Source organism: Danio rerio, chromosome 15, assembly GCF_049306965.1.
Source record: "Danio rerio strain Tuebingen ecotype United States chromosome 15, GRCz12tu, whole genome shotgun sequence".
Lineage (NCBI taxonomy): Eukaryota > Metazoa > Chordata > Actinopteri > Cypriniformes > Danionidae > Danio > Danio rerio.
In genome coordinates, this window is record NC_133190.1 from 32943940 (window position 1) to 32971656 (window position 27717).

The 27717-nt window shown below is 34.2% G+C and overlaps 1 protein-coding gene and 2 long non-coding RNA genes across 6 annotated transcripts in view; 1 reads left to right on the forward strand and 2 right to left on the reverse strand.

Moving 5' to 3' along the window:
• Positions 1–9716, reverse strand: part of LOC137487766 (uncharacterized) — a 190447-nt gene extending 180731 nt beyond the window's left edge. The window contains exon 1 of the long non-coding RNA XR_012390956.1: positions 9610–9716. This is a non-coding gene — a long non-coding RNA (uncharacterized lncRNA). The remainder of the gene's footprint in view (positions 1–9609) is intronic.
• mrps23 (mitochondrial ribosomal protein S23) lies at positions 719–5439 on the forward strand. 2 transcript variants are annotated; one of them, XM_005157688.6, is made up of 5 exons: positions 719–896; positions 1277–1453; positions 4250–4327; positions 4418–4541; positions 4921–5430. In XM_005157688.6, exons 1-5 carry the CDS (start codon positions 853–855, stop codon positions 5062–5064), a joined length of 567 nt encoding a protein of 188 aa, XP_005157745.1. In that variant the 5' UTR covers positions 719–852; the 3' UTR covers positions 5065–5430.
• Positions 9717–10215: 499 nt separating the features above from the next.
• On the reverse strand, positions 10216–11854 carry LOC110439057 (uncharacterized). 3 transcript variants are annotated; one of them, XR_012390954.1, is made up of 6 exons: positions 11773–11854; positions 11198–11267; positions 10992–11046; positions 10842–10918; positions 10635–10684; positions 10216–10339 (listed from the first exon to the last, which is right to left on the reverse strand). It is a non-coding gene; the product is annotated as an uncharacterized lncRNA (long non-coding RNA). The 3 variants fall into 3 exon arrangements; XR_012390953.1 differs by lacking the exon at positions 11198–11267 and having other exon boundaries at positions 11030–11046; XR_012390952.1 differs by lacking the exon at positions 11198–11267.
• Positions 11855–27717: the final 15863 nt, after the last annotated feature.

Here is a 27717-nt window from a genome sequence, read left to right on the forward strand (position 1 = left end):
TTAAATATATATATATATATATATATATATATATATATATATATATATATATATATATATATATATATATATATATATATTGTACTTTCCCATTCACTGCGCTCTAAGTTTACCCGACAAAGATGACTTGAGCTGCTGAGAAACCTGGAAATGTAAAAAGGGTCCATAAGTAAATCTGAAACACCACTCGCTTAATAATTTTTTTTGGCAAGTTCCTGATCTGTCAGGGCTCGCCACAGTGGAATGAACCGCCAATTACTTTTATGTTTCATGTGTTAGATACTGTTCCAGCCTCAACCCAGCACTGAGAGTACACTAACTCCTGAGCCCACAGTGCAAATAAACATCACGCAATAAAACACTTTACCCGAAGCAGAAATTTCATAAATTCCCATAAAACACATCAATCCATTATCGGTCGAATTTTATTTTGCCCTTGTTTGTTTAAAAACCAATGCATCTAGTTTGTGTTTGTCAATCAAAATCCTTTTTTCTTAGCTGCATTTTTAACTGTGATGATGGCTTACCTTAAGCTACATATAAATCCCCAGATATTTACTTCTGTAGCTCATACTTTCTTAGATATAAAGTGTTATGTAAATCTGTAATTGGAATTTTTATTTCATGGCAAATTCTGTATTTTGTAATAAAGTAATTATAACATAACTACAAGACAGGTTTTTTTTTTTTTACCTTCGCTTTCGTCTAGTTTGTCTTTGATGGGGATCCATAGTAACACCGGAAGCACTGTATCGCTGCAGCAAAGAGCGTTTCTGTTACTGTCACGTTTTTTTTGATTTTCCAATTATTTATTGTCGTCTAAATAAATTTTTATAATCAAATACATACATTATGGCTGGAAGTCGACTTGAAAAGTTCGGGACTGTATTTACAAGGTAAGCGCCAATGACAGCATGTGCTTCTTCAGATCACTTCAAGGTTAATGGAATGTAAAATACGTTTTAAAACAAGCTGAATTCTAAAGTGTAACAGTTAGTATATTAATCATTTCATAATGCCAATAACGCTTATTTAATCTAAATAAATAATAGCTTTATGTGTGTAACGTTATGTTTGTTTGTTAAAATGACCGTTCGGCTTTATAAAGAGATTTACATACTATTTTATTTGACATTTGTTAATTTGTCATACATTTTACCTAAATGAGTCCAATTTCTGGAGATTTATATAAGCATTTAAGTCTGATTTCTTGAATATTGCTGATGAGATGCAGTTTGTATTGTGAAGCTGAATGATTGGATGCTTGTTTGTAAAGGGTTCGTGATTTATTGCGAGCTGGAGTGCTCAAGCCTGAGGAAAAACCCATCTGGTATGATGTTTATGCAGCTTTTCCTCCGAAGAAAGAACCTCTCTATCAGAAACCCCGCAGACCAAGGGTTCCAGCAGCAGACCCTGTACCTCAGCTCTTCTACAAGGAGGATGAGATCCGAGCGTAGGTCCAAATAAACCGGTTTTTACCCTAATAGCTAATTTTAAGTTTAACAGCCATTTGAATACACTAACTTTGTCATAACTGTATTGCTTTCCCATTGGCCATTGTTTAGCTTTGCACTGCGTTCTTACTGAAGAGTTTTTGTCTTGTTTCCAAATGTCTAAAAATTCTGGCTATATCAAGTAGCATAAACTATTGTCTTATTTTCAAAAATAATATGCCACAATTCAGTGAGTTTTCCCTTAAAACAAGCAAAATAATCTTGTTTTTCATTATGGCATAAGATTATTTTGCTTGTTTTAAGGATAAACAAGACTCTAATTTTGTTTGTCTAAAATGCTTTTTGATTCTTAGAATTTTCAGATATTTAGACAAGAAACAAGACACAAAATCTTAGTAAGAAAAGCTTTTTTCTTTTTTTTTTCTTTCTTTTTTTCTTTTTTGCATTTTGACATTCACTCTTTGCCATTCTTTTGTATTTTTTAAGTTGATTTGGAGCTTGGGTCATAAAGGGGACTGGCATCAGCAAAAAATGAATGCTATAACCAAAGATTCATAGATAAATTGATTAAGTATTTAAAGCCATTTATGTTACACATGCAAACACTCAGGCATGCATACAAAACAATATATGTAACAGTCAGACATGTAAATTATTGCTGCCTGAGTAAATATAAGGACTTTATTTAAAACTTTTCACATAAACAGACACAAACCTTCTAACTGAATCAGTTTTAACTTTTTTTTTTTTTTTTTTGGTGAATAAAAGTGATTTATTGGTATTTTTGTAATTTTGTTAAGTGGTTTTGTATTGATAATACATTATAACAATGGTTTTATATATACAGCCCTTCTGTAAGTTTTTAATTCTTTTTCAAATGTAAATGCTATGACCACTGTAGTGTAAACCCTATACTCCACACCCTAAATTTGATTTTGATAGCAATTTAATAGCAATTTAATAATGTGCTCATTTAGTAAAGCTGCTAGTGAATGGTGCTATACAAATAAACTTGAATTTCCCAGGTGCTAGTGCTTATAGATTTAATAAAGAGTTTCTAATAACTTATTTCTTTTGTCTGCCATGATGACAGTAAATAATATTTAGCCAGTTACTAGTATTCTGTTTAAAGTGCAATTTAAAGGCCTTATTAGGTTAATTTGGCAAGCTAGATTAATTAGACAAGTGTTTGGACAACAGTTTGTTCTGTAGCCAATCAAGAAAAAAAAGAAATCTTTTGGTGGCTAGAATTGTTCATACTAAAAATACACACAAAACATTGATATAGGGCGAAGCAGTGGCGCAGTAGGTTGTGCTGTCGCCTCACAGGAAGAAGGTCGCTGGTTCGAGCCTCGGCTCAGTTTGTGTTTCTGTGTGGAGTTTGCATATTTTCCCTGCATTCGCGTGGGTTTCCCCCACAGTCCAAAGACATGTGGTACTGGTGAATTGGGTAGGCTAAATTGGCCGTAGTGTATGAGTTTGTGTGTGGATGTTTTCCAGAGATGGGTTGCGGCTGGAACGGCATCCGCTGCGTAAAAACTTGCTGGATAAATTGGCGGTTCATTCCGCTGTGGCGACCCTGTATTAATAAAGGGACTAAGCCGATAAGAAAATGAATGAATATTGATATATTGGGGTACATTTAAATAATTTATAAAATTTTACTTAAACCTAGAATGACATGCAACATATGTATAACTTAAAGTAAGTATGAATCCATTCATGTACAATTATGCAAAATGCTTAAATGTGATGGGGAACATTTGATTTGATTCAACTTTTTGTTGACATTTTCTGTTGTTTCACGCATTTTCATCATATTATTGTTTTTAAAAAGTGTATGAGAGATTCACAGTAAATATCCAATAAAGCATAATTAATCTACAATTGCTGTATACTAAAGATTTTGTACAAATAAATGAGAAGAATAATAATGATATGCCTCAGTGTCTAGTTTCCTTCCAGTGAAAGTGGCAACACTTGGAGCCAGTCACATATTTTTACTATCGGAGCTTTAAAAATGATGCTGTTCACAACCAATTTATAACCAACAGAGTTGACCAGGACATAAGAACAAACACAAATTTCTTTTTTAATTACAGAAATGACAAATAATACAGAAAATGTTTGTTTCATGCAAATATTTATTCAGCTTAGAAGAGTAAACGCACACAAAAAAGATGAAAATTACACTTAAATGTTTCATTAATGTATCATTTAGGAGGCAGAGACCATCAAAAATTGGAAGCGTTTATATTTTAGCCATATATTTAGCCAAAATGTAAATACACATACAGGTTTGTTTTGATATACCTCAGATTTGTGTTAATATGCAAAACTGTTTGAGTCACGTTTTTGTTTTTTAAAAAGACTCAAAGAGGCGCAAAATGCACCCACAATTCTAGAATCACCCACACAAGAGAGTTTATTTTTTTAAGATGTTTACCAATTTAAGCTAAATTAATATGTGCTGTTTAGTATTTCCTAAACAACTACACAAAAAATCCCGGTGCCCTTAAATTAATCTAAATCAAATTAATCTTATGAGTTCATTAAATTTATATTATGTTAAACTGACCTAAAACAGCTTGCGTAACTTATAAAATGTGCTGTCATGACTATATGATCATAGAATTTTTACAGTGTAGTTGAAATAAAAATGTTTAAAATATTTAACGTATTTTCAACTAACAAAATGCATTTATTGTTTAATAAAGCAAATGTTATAATTAAATTACATTAGCTGCATGCAAACTGAAATTGTTGTTTGTTTGCTTTTTTGTCTGTGGTTGTAGGAAGTTCTTTGAGGTGTATGGCAATGGACCAAAAGCTTTTGAGCCCCTCATGCCAAACTTTATTTCATCATGTCAGAAGTAAGTCATGATGAAAAACTGAAAGTGTGATTATGACAATTTATTTGTGCATTTTAATTTGCTTATTGTGTAACTGATGTTTTTTTTCAGGTTTGTAATGAAGTACAGTGAATTAGAAAGCAGAGGGGATATCAAACCTGAGCTGCTGTTTGAAGAGACGGCAAAGGCGCTGCTCTCTGAGGGCATTTATTTAAGAAAGAGAGGAGGCCCTGTGGTGAGTCTGAGCTGAATTATTAAACTATTTTAATTAGATTAGATTATTTAGACTTATTATTTATTAATTAGGTAACACTTAATGGTTAACACTTTTTGATGGTCCACTTGAGTATTAGTAGATTGTCTGCTTAATATCTGCTGATACTGCTTCTTTAACAGACATTTAACTGACTATAAGAAACCTTACAAGTACATGTCAACTTACACTAACCCTAACCACAACCCAACAGTCTACTTATAATCCAATGAGAATTAGATAGCATGTAGATGCAATGTAACTTAAATTCAACAAACGGACCATCAAAATAAAGTGTGATCATTAATTATTATTATTATTATTTAGAATTAATGTTTCATACATCCATTATTGTAACCAGCAGGTGGCGCCAGAGTCTCGAGACCCTCTGCTAAGCATGAAGTTGACTGACATGTTGGCAGAGCAGCAGAAAGACAAAGAAACAAATATCCCAGAGAAACAGCCAGAGGCAGAGACACTGAACCCTGACAGTCAGACTTCATGAATGCGCTTCTCTGTTAGGACTACGTAAACTGCACATCAGCGTTCTGGTCAGTCATTTGACAAGAATGGGACATCGATTTTGGACACTGTAAACTCAGAAGGGCAACATGTGTATTTTCTCTGTGTTGAGGGCATGTTTGCAAAGTCACCATGGTTTTAGCTTGAGGTCTTTATTGCTGAGCAGATACTGGGATTTTTTCTGTGAAAGACTTTATAATGCAGATCCTGCAAGTGTTTCATTTCTCAGAGCGTCTAATGTGTGTAATAAAATATGTGGAGTGTTTAATGAAAGCGCTTTCAAGTCCATTAACAACAGGAGTGGAAAAGTGTCTACATTGTTAATGCTCAATAAAACGGTATATTTTGAGTTTTCGGAGTCGTTCTGTAAACTTATGAGTCTTTTTTTTTTATATTAAACTTGTTTTTAATGCATCCTTGTTACATGTGCGCTCTTGCATTTAAATGTATCCTCAGCAGAGACTTTTTTATGAGGAAGTCTTTCTGTATTTGCTTTTTATTAGATTTTATTTTATTGACTTTTTTTTTCTATTCCTTGTTAAAATAGAATAAAATGTACATGCGCATTTCCATGTGCCAGATATAACATAAACCAACAAGCAAACAAATGAATAAACAAAACAAAAGCATCTCAGTATTTTACATCAGAATACAATATCACCTCTTACTAATCCTCTAAAACATTTCCAACTCCACCACCTTTTAAAAACAACATAAAAGATCCCCAAACTCTAAAAATTATGTATTTATTTCTGAATATATAAATTATTTTTTCCATTGACATGTTTGTTACCATCTCTTTCAGCTAACGGTCTATATTTGGTGCACATATACTTTTCCAATTGAAAGAAATAAGTCATTTGGCTTGCAGAATACAAATATTCATAAATGTATGCTCCGTCTTTTTTAGCTTGATCTCCTTGGGATATAAATGAAATAAAAAAAGTAAAGGAGACATTAGTATTTTAACCTTAAGAATCTTTTTTATCATTTATTTCACACCTTTCTGAAGGTCTGTATTTCTTTAGATTCCAGTATACAGTGATACAGCGTTCTGTTCATCAAGGTCCCTACATCTCAAGCAAGTATCTGGAATATTTTCATTATATTTATGCAATAAACTGGAATTATGAAAATCCTCATCAACCATTTATAATTGTAACAGTTTCAGATGAGTGTTAGTGGTTGAGCTTCCTCGCATGTCTTCATCCAGTTCTCTATAGAAATATACTCCTTAAGATCTGATTTCCAAGCTTCCAACTTACAATATAAACATTTCTTTGATCCTGGCACCAGCATCTTGTATAATGCAGAAATTAAACCTTCAATAAAACAATCTTTCGTTATTACTTTTTCCAAAATAGACAATGATGGCATATTCAGAGAATTATTTTGTTATTTGAGGATAAAATCTCTTATTTGTAAATACATAAGGAAACGTTTTGCAGGAATACTGTATGTGCTAACAATTTCCTCAAAATGACATAAGAATATTGTTAACATATAAATCTGCTATCTTTCTAATTCCCTTCTCTGCCCATATCTTGAATCCTGCATCTAACATACCTAATTAAATTTTCTTATTGCCCCAGGTTAGACTGAAACAAGACAAGGGATAGCAGGCACCCATTTGTTTTTCATGTCAAACCATGTGGAAATCATATTTATAACTATGGAATTGGAAACATTTTTTAAAGATATTTAAATTCTGCTAAAAATAAACACAAATTTAAAGGTAAATCAGACTTAATGCCAATTGATTCCATCTTCACCCAAGATGGAACTGTTAGGCCCAATTTTTAATGATGTTTTACAGAAGGTGTTGTTTTCATTTATTTACCTGAGAGGTGATTTTCAAATACAAAACTTTCCAACAGTAAATGTTATTCTGCTAAAATCAAAGTATTTTGTAGAGGTAGTCAAAAGCAAAATATTCCAAAAAGTGTTTTCTACAGTTATAGTATATATGGACTCAATCTAAAATAAAGATGATCCAAGATGACTGACAGATTTATGTGCGACTAAAGAACAGGAACAAAATATTGTTATTTTTGTTGTCTTGTTTTGTCGTCGTTGTGTGACACTGATGATACAATCATTTGACGATTTAATTTATTCCAGCATCAATAAAAGCATTAAGACTAAATAATTTCAGTCAGAAAAGAAAACCAAGTCACAGTGCATTAAATAGACAAGCTTGATTATTAGCGTTTGTTTTGGTCTCTGAAGACTTTTAAGTGCGCTAGTCATAAAACCATCACTTTAAAAAAATACCAGTGACTAAACATTAGATCCAAGTATATTCTGTCTGTATCATAAATTAAAGACATTGTTTTCTCTGGATTACTTCATATTTTTCCTTTGTAAGAAGGAATCGTTTTTGTCACTTGACCCATGACTTGACGTATGCACACCTGCCATGGATTTCATCATATGTAATATGTAATTTTTTTTCATTTGGCAACAAGGCAGCCACTCAACCAATTTGAGTTGCAGAATCCCACCCACACATACCTGCACATTTCTATAGTATTCTAGAGGATTTTGTAACCAGTTTTCTGTAAGACTCCTGCAGGACTCTTGCAGGGAAAATGCAAGACTCCTGCAGGAATCCAACAGGAAACATGCAGAACTCCTGCAGAAATCCTACAGAGAACATACAAGACTTTTGCAAGAATCATGCAGATGCAGGAATTCTTCAGGGAAGATGTAATAATTTAACAGGGTACTAGCAGAAACTTATTTTTGAACCACACTATATTAAAGTGTATTATACTGTATATAGTATAAAATTTACTACACCTGATGAATGCTACAACATACTGTCGTATCAATTATAGTGAACTGATAGATCAAAGTAAATGCAGTAATATACTTTATATTATTCTACAGTATACTGTGGTGAAATGTTGTATAACACACCCTATAGATGTAAAAACTAGTCTTGGCATTATCACAGTAGCTATAGAATTACTACAACAGTTTAGTTCAGATACTTAAAAGAACAGTTGAATGACATCATAGTATTTAGGCCTACTATAAATTAGTACACTATAGTGCTTTTTGAGAGGGTCTAAAATGTTTTAGATGCTAAAAATCCTAAAAAGTACCTGCTAAAATCTTAATGAGGTTTATTCCTTATTTAAATGTGATTGTATAGTCTCGTAAAAATATATTAGGATATGTATTATGTATGCTGTAATCTCCAGTCAAGAGCTTCACTGCCCAGTGTCTGCATTCTAACTTATATTATACTATATTATATATATAATAAAATCAACTTTATTTATACTGTTTGCTTATAATTAGACGTGTACTGTATGTATTAAATGTTGTGAAATATATGATAAAAAGTTTGATTATATTCATTTGTGTGGCATTTTTACACTTTGAAGCTCACACATGCAGTTGTTAAATTATGAAGGAAAAATAAATGAACAATATTTAATATTAAGCAATACTGTATTGTACTATATATTATTATTAATTATAATAATAATTAATAACTGTATTATACTATAATAAAAAATAAAATAATAAAAAACTGTATTATAATATATAGTACTATATTAAGCTGGAAAAGAAGTACTGCTTATCCTGCTGTATTCTAGACAGTATTGAAAAACTGCCACAAAAATATTGATACAAGTAGTAAGAACGCCGTCCCGCGGTTGCCGAATGTTACACGACAATGTTGCTACAGCCTTCTCACGTCTTACATTTCTACGTTGTGACAATGTAGCGAGCACGTAAGTTGCAACGTTGCCTTTGAAAAAACACAACGATGTGCAGACATCGCTACAACGTACATGTGTTTGTCGGGTTTAGGACTGGTGCTTTTTACTACGTTAAACACAATAAACAACAATACGCCTTTTTAAAAACACCCTAATTCTGAAATATAAGACCAAATTTGCCACAAACACACAAACACATACATACACTATACAAAAGTATGTAATTTCTGTCTCCTAGTGAACACTGTTTCTGTCTGGAAAAGGAGTGGATCAGCGCTGACCGCTAGATGGCAGTAATGTAATGTCTATCGACTCGTATGATAGGCTGTTCTTCTGTGCGCGTTGGTTTCGCCTCATGGTTTTTATTTAGAGAATGCTGAGAGAACGTAGAGCTGTCAAAATGTGCAGAACTCAAAACACATCTTGGATAGTATTTTTTCCACAAGTAATTTATTATTATTATTATCATTTGGCTGCTGCATTTCAATTTGTGTCATTTTGTCCGCGTTAATGGCTTTTCTGTGTGTGTTTTCATGTGTGTGGGCAGTGTGTGCTGTGAAGGACGCAGATGAGGCTGAATTAGTTGAGGAGAGGCGTGTAAGTAGTAAAGTCAGAGGCGCGTGACTGAATGAACGCTTCTGCTCCTGAAAAAAAAACACACCAAAACCCTTGGACATCATCATGGTGAGTGGTCCTCACTGCATGATGTAACTGTTACAATTATAAATTAATATAAAATCTCCCTAAACTGTTTAGAGTAGCCAATTTATCTGTTGGCTAATACAGCTAGCTCCCAACAAACACATATACGTTGTAGCGATGTCTGCACAACGTTGTATTTTTTTAAAGGCAACGTTGTCTCTTACGTGCTCGCTACATTGTCACAACGTAGAAATGTAAGACGTGAGAAGACTGTAGCAACGTTGTCGTGCGACATTCAGCAACCGCGAGGCGGCGTTCTTACTACTTGTATTAATATTTTTTGTGGCAGTTTATCAATACTGCCTAGAATACAGGATAAGCAGCAATTCTTTTCCAGTATTGCTAAATATGAAATATTATTCATTTATTTTTCCTATTTAATTTAACAATTGCATGTGTAAACTTTAAAGTGTAAAAATGCCACACAAATGAATATAATCAAACTTTTTATTATATATTTCACAACATTTAATACATACAGTACACATACAGTATCTAATTATAAGCAAACAGTATAAAATAAAGTTTAGATTATATATATATATATATATATATATATATATATATATATATATATATATATATATATATATATATATATAATTAAACTAAAGGGTAAACAAACAAGAAAAGTAAACAAGAAATCATTAAAATGTAAATAAATATATAAATAAATATATAAATTAAAATTCAAACACTGGGCAGTGAAGCTCTGGACTGGAGAATACAGCAGACCGGGGAGCGCAGCTGAAGACCAGTCGTAGTTGTTGGTATGGAGAAAGCAGTCAGAGGAAGAAACAAATTCAACGGATAATCCAGCTTCAGAGATCCACAGCAGACACAAGTCAAAATAGGTAGTGAACAAGAGAGGACAGATCAGAGCTTGACACAACAGCACTACACAGGAAATGACTATGACTAGCAAGTTATTGAAGTTTCAGACATTTATTGTAATTTCATTACATATAAAATCTCCAGAGTAATTATGTAGCCTATACTTTATTTTATTGTTTTCATAATATATCCCAAAATTACATACAATTAAATAAATTTTGAGTTACAGGGAAAACAGGTTTAAGTTAACAGAAGTCAGAGTTAGTCTCCGAATACTTACTTAAATTATGAGAAGAGAAAGAAGAGGCCCTGTAGTTGTGGCGTTGCTCGCTGTAAATGGAATGTTAAACTTAGTGTCATTTCAATAACAGCTGTACAAAATAATACAGTAATTTTTCATAAGCATGATCTATTTTCCACATTATGGACATGCTGTTTTAGGTAACATAACTACATTTAATAGTAAATAGAGTAGTATACTTCTTACCTCATCCAATTCTTCTTTCCATAGATCGGGAATTACAGCAACACTGATCTGAGGTGAATTCAACAGCTGAAAACATTCTGAAAGACAAGTTACATGAGTAATTTGAAAACAACAGTAAGTGGTTAAACAATAGAGTTTTATGCAACTTACGCATAATTAAAATCCAGAAATTATCAATAGAAGATTACCTCCATGTGAAAATAGCCTGTTGAGTAAAGAAAAGAGTGGGTTTTAAATAAAACATCAAAAGACCAATCAAAATAGAAATTTAGACTAGCAGACCTTTTAATTACTATCTATATTAATTAGGCATATGAACATTAATTTATATACTTTAACTTATAGGGATAGCTCACCCAAAACTGACAATTCTGCCATTTTAGCCTCATCCTTTATTTGTTGCAAACTTATTTAGCTTTTTTTCTGCTAAACAATAAAGAAGATATATTAAATAAAGCTGGAAAACTGTAACTGTAATTCCATAGTGTTTTCCTACTATGAAAGCAAATGCTTACAGTCTTTAGTGTTCAACAGAATAAAGAAACTTAAAGGTTTGGAATCACTTATTATTTACAGGGCAAATAATTCGTGAGTACATATCATTTTTGAGTGAACTGTTCCTTTAACGGGACGCAAAATGCACAGAGGTGTTTTGTTTTTAAAAGTTATTTTGTGTGTTTTGTAAAAAGTGAGTCGGCTCGTGTGATGAAGTATCATACTAACTGATCACGATGGATATGGAAAAAACTGAACTTCAAAAACATGATTGTCCATTTGATTAAAGACAAGGCGTAGGTAAATAATCAGAAAATGTTTTATCGAGAGATTTAACATGTGATGTTGGAAAAGATTGTTGTCGAAATCGTAGGTTTGTTTGAATATTCACGATTTACGTATCTTATTTAGCAAGAAGAAATAAAGCAATACTCACGTCTCCTCGGTCGTTGATGAATGAGACGACGGCTTGTTGAAATTTAAACTGATTCAGCTGTGACCAGTAAATGTTGTACAGTGGTCGTCCACGCCACCTAAGCACAACCTAAAGCATGCGACCCTCATGATGTTTAAATGGCAACCTTATGACATCGTTGTGACAACCTTTAGCAACAACGTAGAATCCTCAACCTTTTTGCAATGTTGGTACAACGTTGTAGGAAGGTCGCTACGTTGAGGCAACGTTGTGTGTTTGTTGGGCTGTCACTTGGTGTTTTAATTAATTTTGAAGACTGAACAATTTTGTAGCTAACAAGTAATATTGTTTCTCGTTTTTAGTTTAAACCTAGCTAAATTCAACCCTTTTGCAAGTTGCAACATGAAAAAGATCTCACACGCATGCAAGAGTATGTTGGTGGTTTATGAGGACTCTTCATAAGCCTAATGTATTTTAGGCTGTATATGGCACTACCACTAAACCCAACCCTCACAGAAAACATGTGGACAATTTTGAATGTGATACGATGCCATCAAGTATTTAAGTTAATTTTAAAGAGTTTTGAATTACAAGGACATGAAGTATGTCCTCATAATCCTTATCAATGTTGTAATACCCCATGTCATTATAAAAATTTCTGTTCTTGTAAACCACCCAAACCATGTGCACACAGGCAATCTCACTCACACAAACATACACTGACATGACATGACCTTATTGACATGGACTTCTTTTCTATGCTGCTCACCATTGTGCATATGGAAAATGATTTAATATTAAAATCAGGAGACATTATATTTAAAAAAAAAATTGGCTTAAAGGATTTCCCAGTGATGGGTTGGGGCTGGAAGGGCATCCGCTGCGTAAAACATATGCTGGATGAGTTGGCGGTTAGTTCCGCTGTGGCGACCCCAGATTAATAAAGGGACTAAGCCGAAAAGAAAATGAATGAATGAATAGCTTAAAGGAATAAAATCCTCAAAAATTAGATATATTTATTTATTTGGTACACATTATGTAATCTGATAAATAAATATCAATCTGATTTTGTAGAGTAGCTAACTGTTTTTTTATTCCTTAGATTACATGATGTGTAACAGCTATAAACACAAATATATACAGACTAAATACATGCATAAACGGCCGTATTTAAATAATTATTTTAGACTGATATAAAATACCATGAAGGAAGTTTCACCAACACAATCGAGTGATTAAATTATTTCTTAATATGCTACTTCTGAACCAGTTAAACCAACTTGTCCAAACAAACCAATTCAATAGAATGAATTTCAATTCTTCACTCCACCTGAGAAAAAGAGATGGAAGTAGAGCATGTTTGATGATTGCTTCAGCTTGCTTAACTGCATAGAGAATATCATTTTACACAAGAAATGTTTTTTTCTTGTTTAAAAAAAAAGTGCTACTGGAAAAGCTACATAAGAGCAGTGTTTATACTCCTGAAAATTTAGTTCATATCATCTCTGCACTTTGAACAGGGAACCAAATAATTAAATTAAAATGTGGAACATGCAAACACGCCACATTCTTTTTCGATGTCTAACTGTTGTAGCTCAACAAATATGTTTTTTTTAGCTCCTCACTTCAGAATTTGACACGAGCAATGCTTCTTCTTGCTTAATGGAACAAAGTAAATTGCGTAAAAAGCTACATTATTACTAAGGAACTAAGTTGTTCACATAAACTAAAAGCAAGCAAAAACATCTGCCAATAGGATAAATGATGTTATATAAATATTTGCATTTAAATGCGTATTAAATATTTTGGTTACAAATTTTGGTAAAACATACTATTGCACTTTATTACTTTGCAAAATGCCTAAAAGCATCATGTATTTTTCTTTTTGTAAATAAGTAATGCTTTTAACAATCACACAAAACAAGAATATCTGATCTAGGAAAACTTATGGGTTTTAAAAGTTGACCAAAATACTTTTAACTTTGCAGTTTTGAAAATTTTATTAGCATAAATAATATATAATTTTAGATAAGACTGCATATGACTAGAATGTTTCATCTTAAAATGAGCATTTGTCCAAGATTCACAATAATCTGAAATTAGATTATTATTATTATTATTATTATTATTATTATTCATCTATTTACTAACATGAACAAACAATGAACATTACATTTATTACAGTATTTTCAAGCTTTACACTATGCTTTTAAATACAGAATCAGAAGAAACAAATCACATACGACATACATGTTTTTGGGGGTTTTTTTAAGTAGAAAAAAACCTCTCTAACATGACACAAAAAGGGGGTAAATAAGTAGAACATGGCACAGATCAACCATACAGTACACTGTAAAAAATATCCGTGAATTAAGTTTGGCAATTTTTGTAATAAATGTTTTTATATTTATTCTCGCTGTTTATTTATGCTTTTAAATTGCATCATGGGATGTTGATTTTTCTTGTTGTTGTGCACTAAAAAAGACTTATTTCATAAGTCTTATAGAACAGACTTATTTCTTTATATATTATTTCTTTTACATTTTATTGTTTCTAATTACTACAATGTCAATAAAAGTCACTTTGTTCAACTTTAGAGTTGAATTTTTAACATCAAAGTTCGACAGAGCAGAGATCAAGGTTCCATAATGCAATTTACAACCATAAATAAAAGAAAACACAAAATACAAAAATGGTTCATTATCAGATATTTTTACAGTGTATGTAAACAAAAACAAATTCCCTAAATGAAATTTGTATCCTTTTTCAAAGATTCTTGAAATAGGAAATGTAATTTGTGGTCTTATTCATAAAACTAGAACAGCTAATTCAGACAGTCACAGTTTAAACTTCGTAGCTGTCACTTGTTTGTAATCAAATGTAGTTTAAAATTAGATTTATTTATTTACATTTTATTTTATTTAGTAATATATACACAAACCGGCCACTTTATTAGGTACACCTTACTAGTACCGCGTTGGACTCCTTTTTGCCTTCAGAACTGCCTTAATCCTTCATGGCACAGATTCAAGAAGATACTGGAAATATTCCTCAGAGATTCTAGATTCCCGAGACCACACCATTACACCACCACCACCAGCCTGAAAAGGCAGGAATGGATCCATACTTTCATGTTGTTGATGCCAAATTCTGACCACACCATCCAAATGTTACAGCAGAAATCGAGACAAATCTGACCAGGCAATGTTTTTCCAATCTTCTATTGTGGAATTTTGGTGAGCCTGTGCGAATTGTAGCCTCAGATTCCTGTTCTTAGCTGACAGGAGTGGCACCCAGTGTGGTCTTCTGCTGCTGTAGCCCAACTACCTCAAGGTTTGATGTGTTGTGTGTTTCCCTTTCTATCAGCTAAAACCAATCTGGCCATTCTCCTCTGACATCTTGCATCAACAAGGCATTTGCGCCCACAGAACTGCCGCTCCCTGGATATCTTCTCTATTTCTAACCATTCTCTGTAAACCCCTATAGATGGTTGTGCATGAAAATCCTAGTAGATAAGCAGTTTCTGAAATACTTAGACCAGCCCATCTGGTACCAACAACCATACCACGTTTAAAGTTACTTAAATCTCCTCATTCTGATGCTCGGTTTGAACTGCAGCAGATCGTCTTGACCATGTCTACATGCCTAAATGCATTGAGTTGCTGCCTTGTGGTTGGCTGATTAGAAATTTGCATTAACGAGCAGTTGGATAGGTGTACCTAATAAAGTGGCCATTAAGTGTACGTAATCTAGTGTGCAATAAGACTTTTTATCCTTTAAGTCATTGTCTACAAATACGATTTTTTTAAATGAATAGCTTTTACACTACTGAAAATGCAGTCCATGTAGTTGCATCCTTTGCACTGATAATAACCAACTATTTTAATTAAATTAGCATGCTAACAAGCCACATTCTTTAACAATGCTGATAGCACAAGGGACAAAAATTACATATTTAATCTCCTCACTTTAAAATCGGCACAAGTCCTGCTTTTTCCATGCTTCTTTTTAAAATAGTAGTAAAAGCAAACAAGTGGCATTCTTTTACATTGCCTATAACTGTAACGGCACAAGGAAAGAAAAATAGGTTCTTTAGCCCCTCGCTTCAGAAGAGATCTCCTTCATTTACACATATATTTTAAATTTTAATGTTCTGAGAGGCTCATTTGAAGCTCGGTGTCCCTGGCTGTGTCTTCTCGTTTGTTATGTGCTGATAATGAGACCTGATCTGTACACACTAGATGTGCACTAGTGCTTGTGTCTGGTGGCCAAACAGCCCTTTGAGTCCTCCATCACCATAATCAATGGCAGGTTGAGCCGGCTGGGGTTTGAAGACCTTTACACAAGCGCTGTTTGTTTTACTTCTCCATGGCCATGCAGCTCAGAAGAAAGGCTGCCATCCAGTTGCCCTGGTCAAGGTATCGATTGGGACTTGCGTGTTTGTTGTTTCATTTATTTATTTATTTGTTTATTCAGCACTGGATCTCAGGGATTCTGCATATGTCAAGGGCGTTTTTTTCTTTTTCCTATAGCAGAGTTTGATCTTTCTCATCTCTGGCCTGTAGAAGCCTCAATCTGCTGTGCGGTGCAGGCCTGCTGTACTGATTAATTACATAAAGATGCCTGATGGTTTAAATTAGCCTGCTATATTACTTGAGAGACCTGAATCACTGGAGTCGGTCTTCCTCTGTTTTGCTGAGGTCTGCACAAATGCAAGCAGCTCACAGTCCTTAACCTAAAAGACGATGCTCCTGCAATCTAGGCCAAGATGTAGCATTTTAAACATTTTACCTTTTCTGATTACCCAGAAATTAAGCAATCGAAGAGATGCCTTGTGTTATTCTGACAACTTGTTAATATTAATACAAATTTTATCTGTTTTACAGCTTCTTGTTAAAGGATAGACAAAGAGACAGACAGACAGACAGACAGACATGTAGATAGTGTGTAAACTCGTTACCTTAAAATGATCAGAATATACAGAATTATAAAAATCATGTCAACTATTTCAAGTAAGTGGTTTATTTTTGAGTAATGAGGTTGTTTAATAATTTTATTTAGTTGTTTTAAGTAACCAATTGCTTTTTTTTTTTTACAAGTATATATACATCTTTGAACTTTTAAACAGCTTTAACCCTTTTAACATCATATAACTTGCAGCTAAACAGTGGACTTGTATCATAATCTTCAGTGAAATGCATGTTTCTTTTCATAAATAAAAGTAAAAATAGTTGTAATTAATAAAGCACTTATAACTTTAAATTGTATGTAGGCCTGTCAAGATATCTATTATTTTGTGGTACAATATATTGCACCAAAATGTATTGCGATCAACAATGTTATTTTCATTTTAAGACCATTTTATGCCACCTATTATGTAAAATGCCAGACTGACAATAGAATCAAAATGCAAGTGAACTCGTCCACAGAACACATAATAATAATAATTAGGCATTGGAATCAGAATTGGAAAAGGTATACCTAAAATAAATAATAATAATAATAATAATAATAATAATAATAATAATAACAATAATAAATGTTAACAAAAAAGGGCAAAGTAAAAAAATAACATAGGCTGCGATATCTGCTACAAGACCTATTTTCACTTGTCAGACACCCACATGAAAATATACTATAGTAATTTATAGTAAATACCACAGTGTGTTTTTAACCATACTGATACTGACATTTATAATAGAGATAGAGATGTTGCACAATCAACTAAAATGTTGCCAGAATAGGTTTGTACTGTATGTAAGGCCAATATATATTGCTTCACCAAAATTGATTGAGGTTATGTTCATTTGTTGTGCAACAAGTCGATATATTGATTGTTGTGATTGGCCTAATTGAACGAGTAAAATGCATTTTAACCGTAATTATTCTTAATGCACATTGGCATACATTTTATTTTCATAAATGTAACTTTATAATTATAATCCTTTATGATAATGTACTTGCAACTGTAAACGGTGAACCTATTATGCAAAACAATGAGTATTTATTCATGATTCACTTTGTAGTGCTTTTTTCTTTTATAAATAAATGTTAAAACTGTTAAAATCCATTTTATTACAAGTTTAAACTGTAAATTACATATAATGTATTATAATGAATGGCATCATGCATAAACACTTCAATGCATCATACTTTTTAGTGTTTATAACTGTACAGCATATAGTGTAATATATAGTAAATGGTAGTTACAAGTACAAAACTTTCTGAAGAACAAAAGAACATAACCATTATGTGCTTATTTTATTATAATACACCTTTTAATAATAAATTATAATGCATAAAAATATATTTGCCATTATGCACATCGTCTTTTATTATTTTCTTATTTTATAATCCACTGTAATATACCTTTAAACACCATCATAATTAATGATGAGCTTCTTGTGTGCTTTAATTCGTTATATTATTTAATTTATATAATTAACCATGCCTATTTAATGGATTATAATTGCTGTAGTTACATAAGAGAACACAAGACTGTTTTTAAAGCTTTATTATTCATTTGAAGAGCAAACTTCCAATAAAGTGCTCTCAAACTTTTTAGTGGCCCTTTTATTTTCAACAAAATCATCATTAATCTAAAAACAACCATCTTAAAAATAACAAAGAAACACTGTTTTAAATATAAAACCAAATTTACTTGTAGCCCCCATGTAGTAATTTATAGTAAGTAATAATGTGGGGATCATACTACAGTAAATTGTGTTTTGATGTAAGCCTGTATTATACTGTAGTATTTGCAACACTTTAATGAATGCTATACAGCATACAGTAGTAACTATTAGGGATGTCCAGATCTGATCATGTGATTGAATATCGGACCCGGTCATGCATGACTCGATCGGAATCGGACATTACCTTCTGATCAGGAGTATATAAGTATATACTGTATATAAATTCTGATTATTTTAAAACACATCTAAAGTTATGCCGTGGTGCAGAGTTACACCTTTTTTTTGACTTTACACAGAAACAGCAATATGTGCTGCATGACATCACTTCGTTGCAGATTGGTTAATTCCAGCAAAGTAGAACACGGAAGCAACTTGAAGCGTAAAGCACGAGTATGTCTGCGGTCTGGAGGTATTACAAAGTTGATGACGACAACATTGCCATAGCAAACTGAGAGATATGTAAACTTTGGATTGCCCTGTCAGGTGTTTTAAGTTGAGGTGCTAAATGTTTTTATATGATATTGTTTTTATATTTGTTGCACTAAAGTCCAAAAGTAAAGAATTGGTGATATTTATTACTTGATTGTTTAAGCTACCTCACAGAAGTGCTCTGTTTGTTAACAGAGTTGTTGAATGTTAAAATAAGGGGAATTAAACAAAACATAAGGAACATCCTGGATCCTGGTTTCTTGCTCTTCTTTATTATTTTTTATGTATATAAAAAATAATAAACTGTCAAAGTCAAAGTTATTTTTTGATGCAAGTACATAGTAGTTGAGGCCACTTAATATAAAGTGGGAGCAATGTTTTCTTGCAGCTTCTTGGTATTATCAATTATTATCATTAGTAGTAGTAACCACTCATGCGTTTATCTCCCCCCTAAATGTGCAAACATTAATAAAGATTAGTGGTTAAAATATCACTGAAATGCAGCATTTACACCTCATAATTGAATAGAAAAGGTGGCACATAACTGCAAAAATGTCTACTTTTTGAGAAAAAAAAAATCCCCCCTTCCAATATGCTGGCTATGGACCTGTATAGTCAACTGCATGGTACTGAACTTTGTTGTATAGTATACTATAGTTGCAGAAAAAGGCAATATTAGGTCATTTGTTTATATTACTGTATTTATTGTATTATCATAGTAACTATACAATAGATGCAACATTAATTTAAGTAGCCTATTTTACTATGGTATGGTTCAAAAACACTGTAATATATACTATATGGGAGTCTATAATTGTATACAATTAATTGGAGAAAATTCATTGTAATTTTGAGTTAAATGTTGCTCATTTTAATACATTTAGTTTAATAATAAAAGAATGAATGTGTTAACTGACTGAAATTTAGAAGAACTCCAGCGCTGCCATGAGCACGTTGCTGTTTATATCATTGTCGTGCTGTCGAGAAATACAATAGCCTGTCTCCAGTCATAAGAAAGACGTGAAAAATACAGTATTTATGCCAGTTTAGTTCTCCTAAAAGCCTCAGTTTAAACTGTCAGGCATTTCAGTTGACCAGGCAAAGGGTTAAAGGCTCACCCGCGGAGTTCTGCCTCTTCACCGTCAACACGTGCGATCCAGGTCAATGCAATTTGCTCTGCGGGCGAGTTCATTTTCACATGGCATTGAAATGCACGGCCACACGCGCCGCCTGCATCGCCTCAGGTCTGTTTCCTCTCTTCTGTCACCTAGAGCTAACCTTTCACATGATACAATTCTAAATAATTGGCCTTGATAATTAATCCTCGTGAAATGGTTTTCTAACAGGCCTAAATTGCATATAACAGTCTTTCACTTAAGATGTGCTTTTTAAAATCGGAGCCGAGAGCGGACAATTAAAAGCCTGAGGGGATAAAATGGAGCCCAAAGAGCAAATGCAGCCATGTGGTGTGTTCACCGCGGCTTAGTTGTTCAGTACAGGGAAATCTGGAAATATACTGTAAAAAAACACGCAACGGCAGATTTTCATACACTTTGTTATATCAGCATATAAGATTTTACCAAAAATTAGGTTAACCACATTCAAGCTTCATTTTTTTACTTTAACAAGATTAAAAAAAAATGTTTTCAGAGTAGTGTAATTGAAAGTGAGATTAGTTGTAAAGTTACTTTGATTCAATTAAAAAAATAAATGAAATGAAAAGGAAGCAACAAACTTTTTACATTTGTATTCAAAGTTTAACATTAAATTAGCTGTTTTATTTGCAGCTTCTTAGTATTAACTTTGTGTTGTTTATTGACTGAAAGTTTGTGAGTTTATCTCCCCCAAACTGTGCAAACATTGAGTCTCCCAGGCATCATCTTAAACATTGTGAGGGTTTTGCTCATATATGTAAATGACTTTCTAGCTTGACCAATAGGGAACAACTGTGGCTTGGCTTCTGCAGTCAGGCTGTGCCACAAGGTTAGTTCACAAGTAGCCCAAATACATACATTTTAGCTAGGTTTTCACAACATGTTAAATAGAGAGCACACTGCAAAAAAAAAAAAAAAAAGATAATAATGAAAATTACTTAATTTGATTTTACCTAAAATAAGGCAGATAGTTCCACCCCCCCCCCCCCCCTTTTTTTTTTTCCAATTCATATTGGGGTCAGACTTTACAATAAGGTTTCATTAGTAATGTATTTTCCTAAATGAGCTGGAAAAAATGCTTGCAACAATGCTTGCTGAACAACTGTATTTTTCGTTAACTCACATGAACATATACTGTAATGAATTTATTATTCGTTGTTTATTCTTGTTAGTAAATGCATTAACTAACATTAACTACTACAAACTTACTGTAAAGTGTTATCGTTTTTGGCTTATTGGATTTTCTAGTAATAAGTACTTCATGTTTTGATTTGTGTAAAAACTGATAAGGTGGAGTATTTATCTGCAGAAAAAAATTATAAAATATCAATATAAAATAGTTCACATATTCAGACAAACATATCTACATATCATTATCATTTAAGGCATATTTTCACAGCAAAGGCAGCACAGAAACCAAACCTTAAATGAGATGAAATCACAAAAATTTTAAATGTACACTGACATTTATTGCAGCATATATCGTCTTTACACTGAATTCTGAGCAGGCTTTACTTAAATTGGCTGTGTAAAGATGCTTTTAGATTTTTTTTTATCAGAAAATGAAAATGATCAGAATTGTGGGATTTTGTTTTTTTTTTCATTTTTGTTTGTTGTAATCTAAAAAAAAAAAGATTTAATTGTATTGTGTTACAGTATAGTCTAAAAACAAATGCAAACGTATGAAACATTTTTTTGTTAACTTATGCAAAAAAATATTTAATTGACAAAATTTTTTTTTGTAATTTGGAAATAATGTCATCTGTAGTTTAAAGAATAATAATAAAAAAACATGCCAAATACACCTATAAATCGTGAATCTATGAGAAACTTTTATTGGAGGGAAATTTTAAATATTTTTTACCGATAAAATAAGTATAAAGCTTCCTGTGTTGGGTTCCAACTGGAAGGGCATCTGCTGCGTAAAACATATGCTACATAAGTTGGCGGTTCATTTCACTGTGGCGACCCCTGATTAATAAAGGGACTAAACCGAAAAAGAGAATTAATGAATGAAAAAGTATAAAGTAAAACATAAATGAGCATTTTACTCAAAACACATTTTTAATGGCAAATCCAGTGAACAAAAACTTACTATTCTTTCCAAAGCTGTAAGTATTATGTTTAGAAGATTTTAGAATCACTGCAAAACAAATAACACCTTCAAATTTACAAGCTTCCAATAGTTTCAAAGTTAATCGTACAGCAATGTTTTATACTTCAAGTGTACTTGTTCAATGTAAGCAGACCACACAGGACTCAGCAGTTGGTGTGGTCGAGGCCTTCAGTGTCTGTGCTTCACAGTCTGTTTTCTGAGCCCCTGCAGGGTGTGTGAGTTCTGCTATACCCCACCCCAAATGTGCAGGTGAGCCCAGACTGATCTGAGATCAGAGACACAGCCACGGGCGAACCCTCTTACATGATTCCATGTCCTCAGGCTATGAAGTCTGAGCCGAGCTTTGGAGGGGCAAGAGGTTGTAAAGGGATAAATGGAAAGTGAATTCAACAGGCTGCTGCCAAGCGTGGTGTCTTCAGCTGGTGCCACACAGACCCTTTTTTTCCCTCCCTGACAGGAACAGTTCAAGGCATTTTTCTCTTTTTATCTTCTTTTTTTTAATCCTTCAAGGACAGGAAAACCTCTAATGGGAGACTAAAGCTTGCGACATCTACACATTTTAATGCCAGAAATTCAACATCGCAGCTTGAGACTTTTGAAAGAAATCTGCTTTTGTGGGATTTAGTCTGACGCTCTTGGTTCTGAGAGGACAATGTGTGTCACTGTCACCTTTTTAACTCTTCAGCACACTCACGATCATTTCTTCGGTCTAAAATCCTTTAATATCATTTGACTTTCATCAAGTTTTTGGCTGGTACGTTTAGTTTAGGGAATCAGATTGTATCTGCTGCACAAAGAGAGTCGCTTGCGCAACCGGAGCTGTTAATTATGATTGGTTTGTTATTGCTCACCAGAGCATAACAAATCGCCATTATGTTGTTTTGCTGAGTCTAATTTAATTGTAACAAAAGTAATTATGCCTCATTTATATTGATGCCATAAGCAGAAGTAAGAGAGCACCTGCTGCCATAAGCCTGTTGTTTACTAAAAATAAACCAGGTGAAATCTAGCCTTGCGTTCTTTAACGTATCATACATCAAGAACTTTCTGTCTCGCTGTATTTGCAGAACCAGAGAGTTGTTTATGCCTAGTAGGCATTGTGTTCTTGACTGAGCTAAATATACATATAAAAAATGACAAGCAGGGTTTACTTAAAATGTCCTTTTTGTACATTTCAGTTGTATAAAATAAAAGAAAAAACTACTTTGCATCGTAACACTGAATAAAGTGAGGGAGTATCTTAGACTGAACAATATTTATGTGTTTGAAACTTACATTTCAAGCAACCAAACAAATATAGAGAACCAAATGCATACTCAGAGAAAGCGAGACAGCAAAGTAAATGGCGTTACTATTCTACCATTCTGCACTTGGTACATAAAACAAGATAAGAGTGCCTAATTTTAGTAGAAAATGAACGGTAGGGGCCTCATTTATAAAGCAAAGATTCTGCATCTAAGCAGTTCTAAGCAATTGTAGCCACTCGCTGTTTTCAATGTTTTGGATGTTGACTTGTTCTCTTATATGTGCTAAAGAGAAACATTTGGGGTCATTCTAAAATAACAATTTCAGCATCACCTTTGATTCTGTGCTGATTTTTATTTATTTGAATCATACAGATGTGAAGGGTGGTACCGAGGCTGAGTTGAGTCACAGCCAGAAGGTCGCTGATTCGAGTCTCAGCTGGGCCAGTTAGCATTTTTTTTTTTTTGTGGAAATCACATGTTCTTCCCGTGTTGGCGTGGGTTTTCTCCGGGCTCTTTGGTTTCCCCCGCAAGTCCAAAGACATGCGCTATAGGTGAATTGGGTAAGCTAATTGAGTGAAAGTGTATGGGTGTTTCCCAGTACTGGGTTGTGGCTGGAAGGGCATTCGCTATGTAAAACATATGCTGGATAAGTTGCCGGTTCATTCCACTGGGGCAACCCCTGATAAATAAAGGACTAAGCAGAAGGAAAATGAATAAATGAATGCTATACATGGGATCTTAGATTATATATTTGGCTGACTGTAAAACAAGTTGATAAACTTGTTAACAACAACTAATGCAAATAACACTGACAACCTAATTTATTATTCATAGTGCATTCTGGGAATGCCTTCATTATAAGTGATTTCATTTAATTGTATACACTCATTTCTGGACCACTTGTATGTACACCCTGATATATTTGGCTACAATATGGACAAACCATTGGGTTAAAAACGTAATTTCAAAATTCAATCCAGTGTTTAGGTTTGTCCATCTAACACCAGAGTGTTTTCTATACTTGAGAAGTCACATATATAAAGCAATTTATCTTAGAGCTTTCATTTCTACATGCTTGAATTAAGTTCAGAAGTAGAATATGCAGAATATTTTCAACTTCATGCTTGAACTAAGTTCTTTTTTTGCTGCATTTACTTCTCTTGTTTTTCCTTTCAGTTATTGGAAAAAAAAAACATTTTTAAAGCAAACAGCTGAAGTTGCTTTGGAAAGTATCAAAATATCAAGTGACTTAATTTTTAAACTGGGCATCATGGTGGCGCAGTGGGTAGCACGATCGCCTCACAGCAAGAAGGTCGCTGGTTCGAACCCCAGCTGTGTCAAATGGCATATCTGTGTGGAGTTTGCATGTTCTCCTGGGTTTCCTCTTGGTGCTCCAGTTTTTCCAAAGTCCAAAGACATGTGGTATAGGTGAATTGAATAAGCTAAATTGGTCGTAGTGTACGTGTTTAAATGCAAGTGTATGGATGTTCCCCAGTGTTGAGTTGAGGCTGGAAGGGCATCCGCTGCATAAAACATGCTGCATAAGTTGGCGGTTCATTCTGCTGTGCCGACCCCTGATTAATAAAGAGAATAAGCCGAAAAGAAAACGAATGAATGAATAATTTGAAACTTTTTCCCAGTTAATCCTTTGTTTCTTGATCGCTGTAGAGGAGAAGGAGCCAGGTCTTCCCCGCATAATTTCCACTGTGACTTATTGAATATCAATGAAACCTACTTTTCGATGAGAAACTGTACAGTAAAAATAGACAAACACCTGAGGCTACTCCAATTACTACACCTACCCACCAAGGAGAATGACAGCGATCGCCCCTGAAAAGTTCAACCCATCCTTAACAATGATTTGTATTCAGCGTCTCGACTATTAGCCTGCTCATGTATAAATGCAGAGGACATCTTTCCTACATCCCGAGGGATGTATAAAAGAGCCTGACGTATGTGGCGAATGATATTTTTCTGGCCACCATTTCCCCAATATATGACAAGCCCCATCCTGAAATCTTGCTAACATTTTGCCCCAGTAAGGAGATGTCAATAACAGGCTCCAGTCGGCCAATCTTCAGGCCCGCCCTGGCTCCGCAGGCTTTTTCCGGGAATGCATCCTTCAATGTTCATTCTATATTAATGTTTGTCAGGAGTGATTCTCCTGCTGTCTGGGCTGGAGGATTGACTGAAGACACTCGGAGAGCTGCATAATGAGAATCTTTAATATCGTCTCCCTGTCTCCCTCCGCTGCAGATGAGATTGTTTGGGGCTAAACTAGCGAATGCGCTAAAATACTATTTATTTTCTGATGGGCCCGTGGCATCTCTCTCTCTCTCTCTGTCTCTCTCTCCATTTCCTCCGTCCGTGAGACCTGAGTGCTCATGTGAAAAGTTTGCATCGCTAAAGAGGAAGAGGGAAATAACCTTGAGGGAGTAATTTGACTCCGTCACTTGTCTCCGTCTGACAGAAGAGGCGATTACGGCTCGGGCTCTCAGAAGTCGAGTGTTTGCAAATACAGTATTGGCGTACAGTTGGGCTCGGGCAGCTGTGTAATCACCCCCCTAAGTAATGTGACACTTTCTTGCAGCCGTAATAAGGAAAGGAGATTTGAATTTTTTTTTCTCTCTCTCTCTCTCATCCCCCATGAATAACATTAAAAATGGAAACGGACCAAAAGCGGAGGACGGTGATGAAGCCCCTCGTATTAATTATGGCTTTAAATAAATAATGCATTGTCGTCTGGATCTATTCTCTTCCGCTCGTTCGTCCGCCCTCTTCATCTCGCTCTCATCCACAGTTCAGCACTTCTGATCAATCCTTCAAGGACGGCGGGAGATTGGATGATGGCCGAGGCACACACTTTCTTCCGGAGGCTGCATGGAGAATTTCAGTGGAAGAGCTTTTTTCCTCCTTTTTCGTTCCTGGCATTACCACAGAATTGATCTCAAAAATGCACCAATTTTTCAAAGAGAAAAGTTATCGGCAAAGAGATCTTCTCAGTGTTTTGATCAACATTAGAAACTGAAAATGTCACTAAACCTGAATGTGAAGATAAAACAGTATTGTCAATTTCTTATACTCTTCATGAATTTGCTTTGACATGGCCTTAATACAATGTACTGCACATTATATTATTAACATTAATTTACCAGGAATATAGGTTCCAGCAAAATTGGTTTTGGTTCCCTAAAGCTTTTCATTGAGCATCTTATTTTCTTTTCTCAGAGCGTAAAACATTTTAATCTATTTTTTCACTATAAAGAACCTTCTCTCCATTTTTTATTAGTGGTAATATACACTCACCAGCGAGTGATACATTGCTACATCTGTCCAACTGCTCATTAACGCAAATATTTAATCACTCATTCACATGGCAGCATTTCAATGCATTTAGTCATGTAGACATGGTCAAGACCATTTGCTGCCGTTCAAACCGAGCATCAGAATGGTGAAGAACGATGATTTAAGTGACTTTGAATGTGGCATGGTTGTTGGTGCCAGACAGGCAAGTCTGAGTATTTCAGAAACTGCTGATCTACTGGGATTTTCATGCACAATCATCTCTAGGGTTTACAGAGAATGGTCTGGAAAATAATACAGTGAGCGGCAGTTCTGTGGGCACATATGCCTGTCAGAGGAGAATGGCCAGACTGGTTTGAGCTGATAGAAAGGCAACAGCAACTCAAATAACCACTTGTTACAACCGAGGTATGTAGAAGAGCACCTCTAAACGCACAACACGTCAAACCTTAAGGCAGTTGGGCTACAGCAGCAGAAGACCACACCGGGTGCCACTCCTGTCAGCTAAGAACTGGAAACTGAGGCTACAATTGGCACAGGCTCACCAAAATTCAACAATAACAGATTGGAAATACGTTGCCTGGTCTGAGGAGTCTCGAATTCTGCTAAGACATTCGGATGGTGGGTCAGAATTTGGCATCAACTACATGAAAGAATGGATCCATCCTGCCTTGTATCAACAGTTCAGGCTGGTGGTGGTGTAATGATGTGGGGGATATTTTCTTGGCTCTCTTCGGGCCCATTAGTACCAATTGATCATCATGTCAATGCCACAGCCTGAGTATTATTGATGACCATGTCCAACCCTATATGACCACAGTATACCCATCTTTGATGGCTACTTCCAGCAGGATAACGTGCCATGTCATAAAGTGCAAATAATCTCAGACTGGTTTCTTGAACATGACAATGAGTTCACTGTACTCAAATGGCCTCCACAGTAACCAGAACTCAACCCAGATAGGGCACCTTTGGGATGTGGTGTAATGGGAGATTCACATCAGATGTAAAGCTGACAAATC